Genomic DNA, 15430 nt, shown 5'->3' on the forward strand with positions numbered 1-15430 from the left:
ACAAGAGTCGGACCACAAGCACGCTATGCATTATGCAATTCGTCGGGGACCCACGCTCGCTGTTCTTGCGAGATTACACCACATTAGTAGCAGCTAATCAGAGCCCAAGAGAATAAAATCCGCTCCGATTGGTTGAGTATCCTCTTTCAGCCAATAATGGGCTTTGTAAGAAATCATGTGGGTGCTGTAACACGAAACTCTGTCTGCTGAAAACCATATGCTTTGTTATGAATTGGCTGCAAAGTACAATACAGGTAGGATGTACTTATTGAATTTTTTCCGTGATACAGCGGGGGCGCGATAGCTCAACCGCGATAGAGCGGGAGATTACAGAACACCTCTAACATTTTTGTAAATATTTTATTATATCTTTTCATGAGACATCACTGAAGATATGACAATTTCATACAATGTAAAGTAATCAGTGTACAGCTTGTATAACAGTGCAAATTTGCTGTCCCCTCAAAATAACTCAACACACAGACATTAATGTCTAAATCGCTGTCAACAAAAGTGAGTACATCTCTAAGTGAAAAATGTCCAAATTGAGCCCAATTAGCCATTTTCCCTCCCTGGTGTCATGTGACTTGTTAGTGTTACAAGGTCTCAGGTGTGTTAAAGTTGGTGTTATCGCTCTCACACTCTCTCATACTGGTCACTGGAAGTTCAACATGGCACCTCATGGCAAAGAATCTTGAGGACCTAAAACAAATAATTGTTGCTCTACATAATGATTGCCTAGGCTATAAGAAGATTGCCAACACCCTGAAACTGAGCTGTAGCACAGTGGCCAAGACCATACAGCGGTTTAACAGGACAGGTTCCACTCAGAACAGGCCTCGCCACGGTTGACCAAAGAAGTTGAGTGCAAGTGCTCAGCGTCATATCCAGAGGGTGTCTTTAGAAAATAGACATATGAGTGCTTCCAGCATTGCTGCAGAGGTGGAAGGGGTCAGCCAGTCAGTGCTCAGACCATACGCCGCACACTGCATTAAATTGGTCTGCATGGCTGTCATCCCAGAAGGAAGCCTCTTCTAAAGACAATGCACAAGAAAGCCTGCAAACAGTTTGCTGAAGACAAGCAGACTAAGGACATGGATTACTGGAACCACCATGTCCTGTGGTCTGATGAGATAAGAGAGATGAGATAAACTTATCTGGTTCAGATGGCGTCAAGCGTGTGTGGCAGCAACCAGGTGAGAAGTACTAAGACAAGTGTGTGTCGCCTACAGTCAAGCATGGTGGTGGGAGTGTCACGGTTTGGGGCTGCATGAATGCTGCCGGCACTAGCGAGCTACAGTTCATTGAGGGCACCATGAATGCTAACATGCACTGTGACATACTGAAGCAGAGTATGATACTCTCCCTTCTGAAACTGAGCTGTAGGGCTGTATTCCAACATGATAACGACCCCAAACGCACCTCCAAGACGACCACTGCCTTGCTAAAGAAACTGAGGGTAAAGGTGCTGGACTGGCCAAGCATGTCTCCAGACCTAAACCCTATTGAGCATCTGTGGGGCATCCTCAAACGGAAGGTGGAGGAGCGCAAGGTCTCCAACATCCACCAGCTCCATGATGTCGTCATGGAGGAGTGGAAGAGGATTCCAGTGGCAACCTGTGAAGCTCTAGTGAACCTCAGGCCCAAGAGAGTTAAGGCAGTGCTGGAAAATAATGGTGGCCACACAAAATATTGACACTTTGGGCACTTTTCACTTAGGGGTGTACTTACTTTTGTTGCCAGCAGTTTAGACATGAATGGCTGTGTGTCAAGTTATTTTAAGGGGACAGCAAATTTACAATGTTATATAAGCTGTACACGGACTACTTTATATTGTATTAAAGTGTCATATCTTCAGTGTTGTCCCATGAAAAGATATAATAAAACGTTTACAAAAATGTGATGAATGTACTCACTTTTGTGAGATACTGTATGTTAGATAAAGCATAGTTTTATATTATGTATTTGGTCTACCCTTCATCCTTCTTTATTTAGCTTAGCAAGTATTTTAGCTTGAACACTCAATTTAGTTGTTGTTCAGACGTCTCCAACTCAGTGGTGGTGCTTTATCGATGAATAAAAGGTGGTGTTCTAAAATAAGGATTTAAAGTTACTGTACTAATGACACTTGGTCTGCTGCACATACCTGATAATAGCTGGTGAAGAAATGACTCGCTTTTCCAGAGTAGGAGGAGTGCGGAATCAAACGAACATTGTAAGTCCAGCTAAGTATATCTGATGCCATGATATGGTTGTGCAGACATTTGTTGCAAAAATCAAAGTTTTTATGGACTTTAACACAAATAGACTGCAAAATGCTTCTGAAGAGATGACAGATGTTGAATGCAAAGACTCCCTTGATTTACTGCTGTATCCAGTGCAGGACAAGTGAAGTGTTCTTCTGCTGAAGGGAAAGTCCCAATGTGTCCATCTCATTAGCTCTCTAATGGCAATCAGACTGTTTAGTTTGTGTTCCAGTAATGGCAAAGACTATTTAGTGTCTGTACCAGCCACACGTTTATTCGGAGGGATCTGCAAAGCCCCCAGGCAAAAAACTTTGCCTAGAAACCACTGGGTAGGACAAGGCATGTATATAGAAAGTTTAGGAATATACTTGAAAGTATTATAAGAGGGGCTCAAGGGTATGAGGATATGCAAAATTTACCACCAATGATGTTATCTTGTAAAGTGAAAAGGAAAAGGACATCCCATAGTGAAGTTGGGGAGGATAAAAGATAGTGTACAATTATGCAGTGATACTGGTAAATACACAATACGTCACATGTGATAAAGACCATGGAGCGGCTGCTGCTTCACCACCAGAGGCCACAGGTTCGCCACTCCCTCCACTCTCTGCATTTCGCATACCAGGAGAAGGTGGGAGCGGAGGATGCCATCATCTACATGCTACACAGATCCCTCTCCCACTTGAACAGAGGCAGTGGTGCAGTAAGAATTATGTTTCTGGACTTCTCTAGTGCCTTCAACACCATCTAACCTCTTCTCCTTAGGGACAAGCTGACAGAGATGGGAGTAGATTCATACCTGGTGGCATGGATCGTGGACTATCTTAAAGACGGACCTCAATATGTGCGTCTCGGGAACTGCAGGTCTGACATTGTGGTCAGCAGCACATGAGCGCCGCAGGGGACTGTACTTTTTTCTGGTCCTGTTCAGCCTATATACATCGGACGTCCAATACAACTCGGAGTCCTGTCACGTGCAAAAGTTCACTGACGACACTGCTATCGTGGGTTGCATTAGGAGTGGGCAGGAGGAGGAGTACAGGAACCTAATCAAGGACTTTGTTAAATGGTGCAGCTCAAACCACCTACAACTGAACACCAGCAAAACCAAGGAGGTGGTGGTGGATTTTAGGAGGCCCAGGCCCCTCATGGACCCTGTGATCATCAGAGGTGACTGTGTGCAGAGAGTACAGTCCTATAAATACCTGGGAGTGCAGCTGGATGATAAATTGGACTGGACTGTCAATACTGATGCTCTGTGCAAGAGAGGACAGAGCCAACTATACTTCTTTAGAAGGCTGGCGTCCTTCAACATCTACAATAAGATGCTGCAGATGTTCTATCTGACGGTTGTGGCGCGCCCTCTTCTACGCGGTGGTGTGCTGGGGAGGCAGCATAAAGAAGAGGGACGCCTCACGCCTGGACAAACTGGTGAAGAAGGCAGGCTCTATTGTAGACACGGAGCTGGACAAGTTTGACATCTGTGGCAGAGTGACGGGCGCTGAGCAGGCTCCTGTCAATCATGGAGACTCCACTGCATCCACTGAACAGGATCATCTCCAGACAGAGGGGCAGCTTCAGCGACAGACTGCTGTCACCGTCCTGCTCCACTGACAGACTGAGGAGATTGTTCCCCACCCCCACTATGCGACTCTTCAATTCCACCTGTAGCGGATGAGGGAAACATTAACATTATACAAAGTTATTGTCTGTCTTTTATACTTTCATTGTTATCACTCTTTAATTTAATATTGTTTTTTATCAGTATGCTGCTGCTGGAGTATGTGAATTTCCATTTGCGATTAATAAAGTATCTGTCTATCTTATCTATCGATCGATCAATCGCAGATTTCTCTCTGGTTTGGGAACTGCAGTGTTTGTGACCGCAAGGTCCTACAACGGATAGTGCACACAGCAGAAAAGATCATTGGGACCACTCTGCCCTCCATTGAAGACGTTTTTATGAAGCGTTGTACACACAAAGCCTGTGGCATTGTACCAGGATCACTCCCAGTCTTCCCCACAGTCTCTTTGCTCAACTTCCATCTGGCAGAAGGTATTGGAGCATTCGAACAGCTGCAACGACTTCTAGTCTCCCCTAGTCGACATTCAGCGATACCCGTCTCCTGTTGGATAGACTTCAAGAATAAGAACGCACTTGTGTACTTAAGCACCAACATGACGTGGAGAGGGTGTTTGGGAAGAGGCCGACAGCATCTGGACACCTCTACAGCCGCACCCGGAAGTGCAATTAGAAACAGGTGATCAAGCACCTGGAGAACTTCCGGGTGGGCTATAAAAAGGGCTATCATCCACCACTCAGGGGCCCAGAATCAGGAGGAAGAGGTTGCCTGGGAGGAGTGGTGGTGCCAAGGTGGAGAGTTGTGTGGTTTATATTAAGTGCTTTTGGGACTGTGTTGTGGCTGTGAAAATAAAAGTCTTGTGTGTTTTTACACGTGCATCTGAGTGAGTCTGTGCCGGGTCAGGAACTATATAGCGCCTTTATCACACTATCTAAAGAACAACTATTAATAATCATAGAAATAGATCTGGAATAGCATCAGATTTATTTTACAACTATTGTAACTCATTTGAAGGGATCAGACACCAAAGGGTGGGCACATATATCAACATACTGTAGTTAGAAATGTTATGAATGCCAAAGAATAGTAAAGTCCATCAAGGTGCTATATAGATGTATAATGTAATCTGAGGCTATGGTACCCACTGCATGGGCCCAGTGATATTCAGTTACAACACTATGTAAGTAATGAAAGACATAACAGGAAATCTCCATCTACACCACTTGCGGGATTTAGTGATCTCTACTTAGTAACACCATGTTAAAATGTCCAATTGTACTGTAACTTGTCATTGTTAAATATTTATTTATGCTGATATATTAGACAAATGGGCACTACACCCCACATTTCCATTACAAACATTCTTGAACTGTCTACACTGTGAAGGGGGATCGAGTACCTTTTGCTTTGTGGAGACGATCGTCATGCATTGTTTTTGTGTCACAGATCCAGTGACAAAGGGCGGATTGTAATCAGAATACAAGTTTAATGTCACTGTGCTCTGTGCAGATATTTAAGATCTGTATTTCTTTTCTTTCTACATGCACAGCTGAGCCAGATTTAGTACAGAGGGGCTCAGCATTTAGAACTGCTAGGCCAAGCATAGGACAAGAAAAGCCAAATGGGCAATGTGCACTATTTCTGTGTGTTCAAGTCAGCATGAAATTGAATCTTCTCTTTGCCTTGTTTGGAATGGCATGATTTTACCTAAGAAAGGGCCTTCACATGGAGAAAGAGTTTAAAGCCTTGGAACATTACCCAGGACACCTTTGAAGCCGACGGACGGATGGGAGATAATGTCAACTGATCCTGAAAATCCTTCCAGCGCAGCAACTAAAATGGCAGACTCTACTCAAAGGTCTTGTCATGGCTTCCCGCCTGTTACGCCGCGTAAACTGTCATGAAAGAAAGCCAAGTTATTTTGTCTTATGTGATTTATTACTGCCGTATCACTCAGGGAAGGATATTGCCTCTTTATAATATATCTATTTAGGTTCAGGTTACTTAAGATGCCACAATTCCAAAACAACTTATTCCAACCAGGGAGCTAGTGTCCCCTGCTGGATAGACCTACAAACCTGGTCAGAAGAGCAGGCATCTCCTCAGATGCAACAAGCCCTTAAAAGTGGGTCTCCCTTACTAATTCCGTATTTATCGTCTTGCAGATTACCTTTTTGCTTTGTAATTACTTTAAGATATGCAGTAGATGAAGCTACAGATGCAATGATGCACATTTTCAATCTGTGAACATTTAAGGTTTAAGAATCATCAGAAATACTTTACATAATTACAGGTACTGAAGAGTAGTACTTTTTGGCAGATGTTATCTTTATGGAGAGCTCCAACTTTTCCACCTTTTCACAGGCAGCACTTCAGTTCCTTCACAACAACCAGCTGAATCTTAATGACATTTTCGCAGTGGTTACCCACAATGCATCATACTGTCTGAACGCATACCAGGAAGTTTTAAAAGGGGTTCTGCCCAACAGTGTACATTCAACCTGCTTGTTCATGTCATCAGTTTGGTGGGGTGGGAGAGACCTGGCAGCACTACAAATACTTTAGTGAGGCTGCATCTCTAGTGACTTGGGTAAAGTCTACCTTCTTCAAGAAGCCCCGAGGCAGGAAACACCAGGTGGAATAGCTGCTTCCAATCAGTATGGTACCTTGCAGAACATATTCACCACCACAAAGAGTTCTTTCTGGCCAAGAACACATCAGCTCAGGCTGTAACAAATATACTAGATCCTAAAATTGAAGTTCATCTCAGAAGGATGCATCAAACTAGTGGCAGCTCTTACAATTACGGAGGGAACTCACTGTCCTACTGCAGTCTCTGCGTACAGCATCATGGAGGTTCTGGGCTCCTACCTGATGAATGGAAGTGCAAAACAAGGTTCAATTGTGCTAGAGTGCGGTTTCATTAAAAGGAATGTAAAGTGTCATTTCATTAGTGTTGGTTTACAGTACTTACAATTTAAAAAATAAAAATCAGAATCAAGGAAAAAGAAAACAGTGAAAACCGAAAATAAAAAACAAACACCAGAATTTGTAAAAACAGATTCCATAGGGCCCTATAAAATGTCACTTTAAAACAAAATTTCATGTGACATATTTATACATACCATGAGTATGAAGAAATAAATGGCAACCTGAAAAAAACATAGCTTCTCTTTTAAACAAGTTTCACATAAAGCACGCAAGATTACATTTTTTGGTCCAAAATCCCAACCATTAAAACCTCACACGTATTTTTTATTTCATACTTACTTTCTCCAGACTTGAGTGTAGGTGGTGGTTGATCGCAAACTGTAACAGGCAAAATGTCCTCAGTCCTCTTTGTGTCAGACTGTGATGATTCCGACCTCAACTCGATGTCAACGTGCTCCATAATTTTATGCTTGTGCATCTCAATCCCGCCAGATGTCTCCTCTACCTCTTCTTTAATCCCCTCAACAGTTACCAGTTCATAATTTCCATCCTTAATGCAGACACTTTCCTTGTTAGAGTAGGCAGACTCCCATTCACATTCCTCCTTCTTAATATTTGCGGTCATCACCTCCATGGAATTAGTGTCAGCCATACACGTCTTCTCTTTTACATCCATCTTGGTGTTAAGGTAAATGGCAGCTTCTTCTTCTTTACTGTGGTGGAAGAAAAGAATTTAACCCGATTATAAATACACCAATCAGATCTAAAAATATTTGTTTCTTTTTTATAGCACTCTTCCTCAGTCAAAGTTTCCGTCAGGTCAAACAATTTAAAGAAATCACACGTAGTAAGAATTCAAGCAAAAATGACACTGTTTATTAGCTAACTAAAAAGATTACAATATGCAAGCTTTCGAGGCAACTCGGGCCCCTTCTTCAGGCAGGATAAACCGTATATACTCGCGTATAAGTGGGGTCTTGAAACCCAAAAAATTGATCATAAAAATCAGACCCCGACTTATATACTTGTTCAAAAATGTGACCCTTAATATATATATTTTTTTATATCTTCTTGCCTCCTCCAATCTCACACCAGCTTCTCAGACACATCGAATTTTGTTGCAGCAATTTCTTTCGCCACTTCAACGTCTTTTAATTCAAAGCCAGCTACATATTTTCTTCTGATCGAACGCTCCATCGTAGATAAGGGATGCTCTTACGATAAAGGTGTTTGAGGGTGTGAGATACAAAAAAAAAATACAAAGCAGTGCAAACGTCGCTTCGGAATAGTTTGGGTATTACCGTGTGGGCACGTAGGCAAAATACATAGAAAATAAGGGCAGTGTGCTCCGTGGTTACGCTCTCAGGTGGGTGTTAGCATATCAATCTCTTGGACCAATACCGTAAGTTTTCCGCATTCGACTTATATAACTGACATTATAAAATACCAGAAATTATACGGTAAAATCAAGTCCCGACTTATCTGCAGGAGAACTTAATCCGCAAGTATATACGGTAATCATTCATGATGTAATGAATTATGTAATTTATGTAATCATAAATTTATTACATCTTGTCTGAAGAAGGGGCCCCGAGTTTCCTCAAAAGCTTGCATATTTTAAATCTTTTTAGTTAGCCTATAAAATGTGTCATTTTGTTTGACTTCTCGCTACACCCATAATGGCTAACATGGTACAACACCCTAGTACTAAAGAAATCACATTAAAGTGTATTCACAGTAACTCATTACCCTTCGTATCACATTAGGAAGTGTGCACTGAAGGTCCAACAGGCTCAAATAGATGTAGCCCACCAGTATTCACTCCTAGGCTTACACATATTGTGTTTAAAATAAAAGAACTGAATAGCAGGCCTCTGGATTTGCTTCATGTGTTCATTCATGCTAAGATGTGCTTATTGAATTTCTGTGGCAACGTAGTGGAAACAAAGCAGTAAGACTGGACCTATTAAGACAAATTTACAATGTGAAAATTAAGTAGATTTTAGTATGAGAAAAAAAAAAAAAATCAAGCCGACCTTATTATACAGTAGATGGTACAATTGACATTAGGCAGCATAATAAGGAATCCAATACAGCGTCAGTATGCTATAAGACACCATTTAGGAAAAAAGCCTATGACTATTCTGTCAAATCACTGTGTGTATACGATTCAGTACCTGCACCAGAATTTCTATACGGCTTTACTCAAAATCATGCGATTTTTGTTTTTCCCTAAACGGCATCTCATTCATTGCTAAGTCACACAGCGTGAGCACGGTCCAGTCTTGCATATGTGTCAGTATCTTCATGTAGCACAAAGAAAGCAAGCCGACTGTTTATTCCTACATTTGTATACATTGTCAGATCTGCTGCATTTGTGAAAGCATTGTGAGCAAGATGTCCTTCAGTGCTGTGGTCTCCACTCATGACTTACTTCATCCATAATGCACCATCTTAGGTGTTCTCCTTCCCCATGTCATATAGATGCTGGTTGTGAAATTCACATTCCAAATGGTCTGAAAAAGAACTACATTTATATTCATTCTTTTACCTAACTGTAATAAATGACAGTTTGCCAGTTTGGACGCTGGGGGTTCACTGTTGCCCCTTAAACCCTACTGTGACGATGTGGGTTCTTGCTCCATGCTCCCATCTTTCTTTAGGGTACGTCTTGAACCCGACACTATTGGTAATGTAACTGGATGAGCTGGACAAAGAGGACACCAAAATGAAGCAAGGGGAAGGCGGCAAGAGCAAACAATGCTTTTAAAAATTGAAAACAGTCATAACCAAAACTGGGTCCAAAAGAAAGTGCAGTGCTGCAAAATGTCAATATATAAATCATCCATTAAAAACAGGGTGAAAACGTGGAGGTTAAAATCCAATAAATAAATCCATTAAAACAGGGTTAAAACAAAGGCTGGAAGCAGTCCTTTAAAAACAAAACCTGGAGCCACCTTCTGTTTGGCGGCTCCCCTGCTTCTCCCTTCCGGGCCATGCACCAGGGGAGTCACCCTACCTGCAGCTGACCAATCCCATTGGACTGGAAGCCTTTCGGTCCCTGGATCCGTAACACTCCACCAGACAGAGACTTGGGTTCCCCAGCGACCAGGGCGCTCACGCTGGGGCTCCCACTACCCTGGTCACTCCCATCTTTGTTCCACAGCATCCCCTGGTGGTACCTAACAGGGCTGAGATAAAGAACTCCATGTCCCATTGTTCCCTGTGGGAATCTGGGGCACCGCTACAGTCCAGGGAAGCTGCCAACTAGCGTCTTGGGGAAGGCAGTGTCCCAAAGTAGCTGCCTTCGCCCATCCTTCCAGTCTCTGGGTGTCCCGGCCGGGGTGAGCTGCCGACCATCTGTTACACCAGATTTGTCAATTATTTTCTTTATCACATGCAGTGAAACAATACGAGTGATTAATAATGTGACACTTTCTCAGCGATTATATTCTGGTTGCCTGCCGTGCACAGAAAGCAACTCACACTTGGACAGTAATGTTTTTACGAATGTGAATAACAATGAAGGGAGACAATCTGCTGAGGTAAAAAGGTTATGCAAATATGGTCAAGATTTTTTGCTTTAATTTGATACAGGAGGACAGGCTTCAGAGTTGAAAAGGTTGTGTTTAAAAATAGAACAGCTGATGGAGGACTTAATGTGCTCGACTTCTCCCCACTGAAACACACTATTAAAATTAGCCTGATTAAAGTTCCTTAAAATCCTTTTGATATGAGGGTAAATCAAAAGGTAATGGCAATTTGAAAATTATGTGATAACTGCAATGGTTAGAAGCTGACACAACACAACATGCTCACAATGGCTTATGGGTAAGTCGAACATGCACAGTGCACTGCTCTGCAATTGGTCAAGTTGAAGGCATGTTCAAATGAACATGGACTCTCTGCTGTGGGAGCGCACCATACTTGGATTTCTTCGGGAAGTGGGAGTGAAACCCAATATCCCCATACCCGGTGGTGGACTCCAGTGGTAAAGGAAGCAGTCAGACTGAAGGAGGCGGCCTTTCGGACGTGGTTAGCTTGTGGGACTCCACATGCTGTTAACAGGTACCAACAGGCCAAATGGAACATGGCAATGGCAGTTGCAGAAGCAAAATGTCGGGTGTGGAAAGAGTTTGTGAGACCATGGAAAATTAACTTTGCTCGGCCTTCTGCCCTCGCCATGTCTTTGCGTACACAGTTATGCAGCAAGCTAAACACTCCCTCGACAAACACCCAAGGCACTGGTGATGTTCAGGCATTTAATCAAAGTGGTGTGAAACTGTAAAGTAACAAGCAATACTTATCAGAATTTGTTAACTTAATACACATCTCTCTACTATAATAAAATAAAAAATAAAAAATCTAGGGAGACCAGACTTTTTATCCCGCAACGAGATGTGATCTTTTGAAGAGAGCCACTTTCACGTCCCACAAGATGAGACTTTATGCCAAGAAATTTAGCCACACCCGGGGCTGGAAATAACAGACAAAGAGTAGATGATGAAGTAGAACATCGTAAAGAATTCAAAAATGATGGTGTGATACACACGCTTGGTGGTTAGAGATAATGGAAGTACATGCGAGAGGAGCCCCCTAGTTCTTCTTTAAAAATGCCTTCAAATTTAATACAAACTACTTTGTTATTATTTCCTTATGAAATGGTATAAATATTACAAAACAGATTCTTTAGCGCAAAGACATCCTGCTGCTTCATATTCAAATGCATAAAAATAGGCCTGAACAATAATATACATATACAGTAATCCCTCGTTATATCGCGCTTCAACATTCGCAGCTTCACTCTATCGCGGATTTTACATGTAAGCATATCTAAATATATAACGCGGATTTTTCGCTGATTCGCGGGTTCTGCGGACAATGGGTCTTTTTACTTCCTGTACATGCTTCCTCAGTTGATTTCATACAAGGGACGCTATTGGCGGAGAAGCTAACCAATCAGAGAACGCAGTTAAGTTCCTGTGTGCTGAATGGCTCAGCGACGGAGCACTGAATTCGATTCTGCCGCGTTAACCAGGAAGTCTCGTCTCGCTCATTCAGCATCAACTTGCTTCGCTGTGTAAAGAGTTAACTTTTGTGCTCTTTTGTGTTTATCTTTGTGCATAGTCAAGCCCTTCGTTATGGCTCCAAAACGATCTCCTCCTGCTACTGCTTCAGGGGCCGTGCCCAAGCGCCAATGGAAGATGTTAACGATTGCCAAAAAGGTAAACGTTTTAGATATGTCGAAGGAAGGGAAAAGCTACACCGCTGTAGAACGCCATCATGGCATCAATGAGGCTGCGATTCTTTTTATTTAAAAAGTAGGAAAGGAATATAAGATCTACGGCTGCAGTGTCCTTTTAACCAAGGTGCAAAACGGGTTGTAAGTGGATGTAATAAGGCAGTAGTCTGGATGGAATCTGCTTTAGGGATTTGGATTGAAGAGTGCCAGAAGAAGAACAACGGCGGTGATATACAGTTGCCTGAAGAGGCTCCTTTAGAAGAGCTGTAACACTCTCCTTTGTTGTGCAGTAAAACTAAACTCGTCGTTATCGGACAAGTCATTGTGTCATTGTTGGTGAGTAACCACAATTAATTTTCTACTTACAGTACTTAGTACATGCGTTTAGTGTCACTGTACATACATTTTACTGTATACAATTTTTCTTGCATTGTACGTATTTATTGCTGGTGGCCTGTCTATCGTAATGGCTGTAACATCTGTGATATCGGAGACACTCGATATCTTTAAAATAATATTTAGGTTTTACTGTATATAAACAGTGTGTTTACATACATAATTTCAATGAATCTTACCTAATATGTAAGAGAATACAAAGGGTTTATGCTGTATAACTGTGCGGGGAATATTTATAAACAGTGTGGGAGTGTTTATAAGTGCTTAAAATATATAAAAATAACCATACAAACATATGGTTTCCACTTCGCGGATTTTCACCTATCGCGGGTTGGTCTGGAACGTAACCCCCACGATCGAGGAGGGATTACTGTACTGTATATTTACATGCACACTAAAATTGTAAAAGGAACAACTAAAACTCAAACAATGTATATCTCTCTATTATATATATATATATAAAAAAAAAAAAAAGGTTCAATGAGACAAGACTTTTTGGAAGAGAGATTTTTTCAAGTCCCACGAGACAAAACTTTTGCCTTGAGATTTTTTCAAGTCACGCCTTCTCAAACATTTTCAGCCATGCACACGGCCCTCTCCCCTCTCATTCCTGTGAATGCTTTTGTCAGATACAGTTCCTGCTCTCTCAGCCCTTATAAATTTTAAGGTTTTCCTCACTTTAAGTTCCCAATTAAAGAAGCTGCATTATGTTCAAATCTTATTGATGAATTTCATCACAAAGGGTTATCAACAGAAGAATTGAGTACATGGGCAATCCTAGCACTGAAAAACGATAAAAACAAACCAATTAACACCAAAAATGTTGATCGGTTACACGGCAAATTGATTAAATGCATATTAATAGAGACTATGGTGAAACAGTTGGTGGGAATTGTGTGGAAGATGAAAACATCAGCTTACAATATCCCAAAGAATATCAAAAACCATTAACAAGAAAGGTAATGTAGTAGATCTTCTGCGAATAACGTTACACAACAAAGGAGATCTTGATATGCCATTCATATTAAAACATTAACAGTTTTATCTAATAGAGAGAAAGAAATGAAATTCAAATCATTGGCAGTTGTATGTTATGTTGATGTATATGTAACATTTCCCATGAAAATAAAAATCTGTTTAAATTGTAAATCCGCATCCCAATACGTGAGCAGCAGAACCGCAAAGAGGTTAACGTGTAGCGCAGGCCTGGGGGTTGGCAAGCGAAGTGAGCAGTGGGCAAAGCCCCCTAGTACTAATAAAGAAACAAAATACCCACAGATGTTGCCTTTAAAAGGGAAAATAAACAGCGGATGGAAATGGAGGTCTGCCACCTGCTTCAAGATGGAGTCTTAAGAACAATAAAAAGCAATACCTAACTTAGGCACTAGAGGTCCCTTATGAACACACGTTAACAAAGGACAGAACACTCAGCCTTGAAGTATTTCCCTCAGAATGGAGAAGCAGTGCTTTGCCCAGGCAGTTTATAGAAGGGATGGAGTACAGCTGACATCACCCGAGGATAATATTCAGCACTGGAAGAAGCACTTTAACCTCTTAAATCCCCCTGACATGCCTTTGTTTGAGGACTCGTCTATTACTGGAGCTGAAACTGCTGAGGTGGCCTTGGTGGCACATTTCAGGGTTTGATGATATTTGCCACAAGTTGTTGGGCTGTTTTGGTTGACTCACTTTTTCAACATTGCGTGGAGGTCGGGGAAATGACTGGGGTGATGGTCTCCATTAAAAAATAATAATAATAAAAAAAAGGGGGGGGGTCAGAGACTGTGTTCCATCTTCTGGGGGAAATCACACTTCTCAGCCACCCTAGGAAGGCCTATGCTAGGGTAGTGGAAAGGGGAAGCCCCCTGCTAGTTGATCCTTGGATTCAGGAGGAACAATGCAGATTTCATCCTGGTTGCAGAACACTCAATCAGCCTTTTTTTTACACTCTCAAGGTTTCGAAGGGGGAGTTCATGTGAGCATGCCTAATCAGTCAACTTGATTTTTGTGAACTCTGAACAGGCATAGGATTGCATGCCTCAGGGTGTAGTGTGCGGGGTGCATCAGGAGTAAGGGATACCAGGCCTAAGCATGGTTTGCATTTCTGTAGTAAATCATACTTGTTCTCAGTGGGTGTGGAAATCAAGACAAGGCAGCCCTTTGTCACTGATTCTGCACATACTTTTTATAGACAGATTTTTTTAGGCACAGCTAAGGAGTGGAGGGTATACAGGACAGTGACCTAAGGATCACATCCCTTCTGTTTGTAGGTTTTGTGGTCCCGGTGGCTCCATCGGGCTGTGACCTTAGACAGGCACTGGTGTGGTTTGCAGCCAAGTGTGAAGCGGCCAAAATGTGGATCAGCAACTCTAAGTTTGCGGTCATGGTGCTCAGCCAGAAATGGGTGAAGTGCCCTCTTCGGGAAGGGGATGAGGATGAAGTGCTACCTCAATAAGAGGAGTTTAAGTATCTCTGGGTCTTGTTAATGAGCGAGGGAAAAAGGGGAGCTGGTGATCGACAGGCCGATTGGAATAGCATCTGCAGTAATGTGGACATTGTACAGGTCAGTTGTGGTGAAGAGACAGCTGAGCCAAAAGACAAAGTTCTCAATTTACCAGTCGATCTACTGAATGTTTTTACCCTCACCAATGATCACATGCTGTGGGTGGTGACTGAAAGAAGCAGACTGCGGATGCAAGCCGCAGAAAAGAGTTTTCTTTGCAGAGTGTTTTGCCTCAGCCATTAGCCCAGGTTTATATTTCACACGACGCATGCTCAACCGGACGCTCCTGCTATGCAAGCGTTTTACTGTTTATACTTGTGCGAGTACTTTAAGTAAATCTGGAGAAATCCACCAGGTGGCAGTGCGAGATTTTATCATGGTGAGAACGGGTTCGGCTTCGCTGTGTTGCGAATTGCCTGGAACACCCATTAAATTCCAATGAGACCTTACCGCAATATCTCTGAGTAGGATGTTTAATGATTACATCCATCAATCCAGGGATGTGTCCATTCCAGCAAGCATTGGGCAC

General features: G+C 42.2%; 1 protein-coding gene across 1 annotated transcript in view; it reads right to left on the reverse strand.

The window, feature by feature from the left end:
- LOC120533261 (gastrula zinc finger protein XlCGF26.1-like) overlaps positions 1–15430 on the reverse strand; it is a 41307-nt gene that overhangs the window by 21694 nt on the left and 4183 nt on the right. Inside the window, exon 2 of the mRNA XM_039760064.1 lies at positions 7100–7473. Within this exon, the coding sequence (XP_039615998.1) occupies positions 7100–7473 (374 nt within the window). The remainder of the gene's footprint in view (positions 1–7099; positions 7474–15430) is intronic.

Source organism: Polypterus senegalus, chromosome 8 (assembly GCF_016835505.1).
Source record: "Polypterus senegalus isolate Bchr_013 chromosome 8, ASM1683550v1, whole genome shotgun sequence".
NCBI lineage: Eukaryota > Metazoa > Chordata > Cladistia > Polypteriformes > Polypteridae > Polypterus > Polypterus senegalus.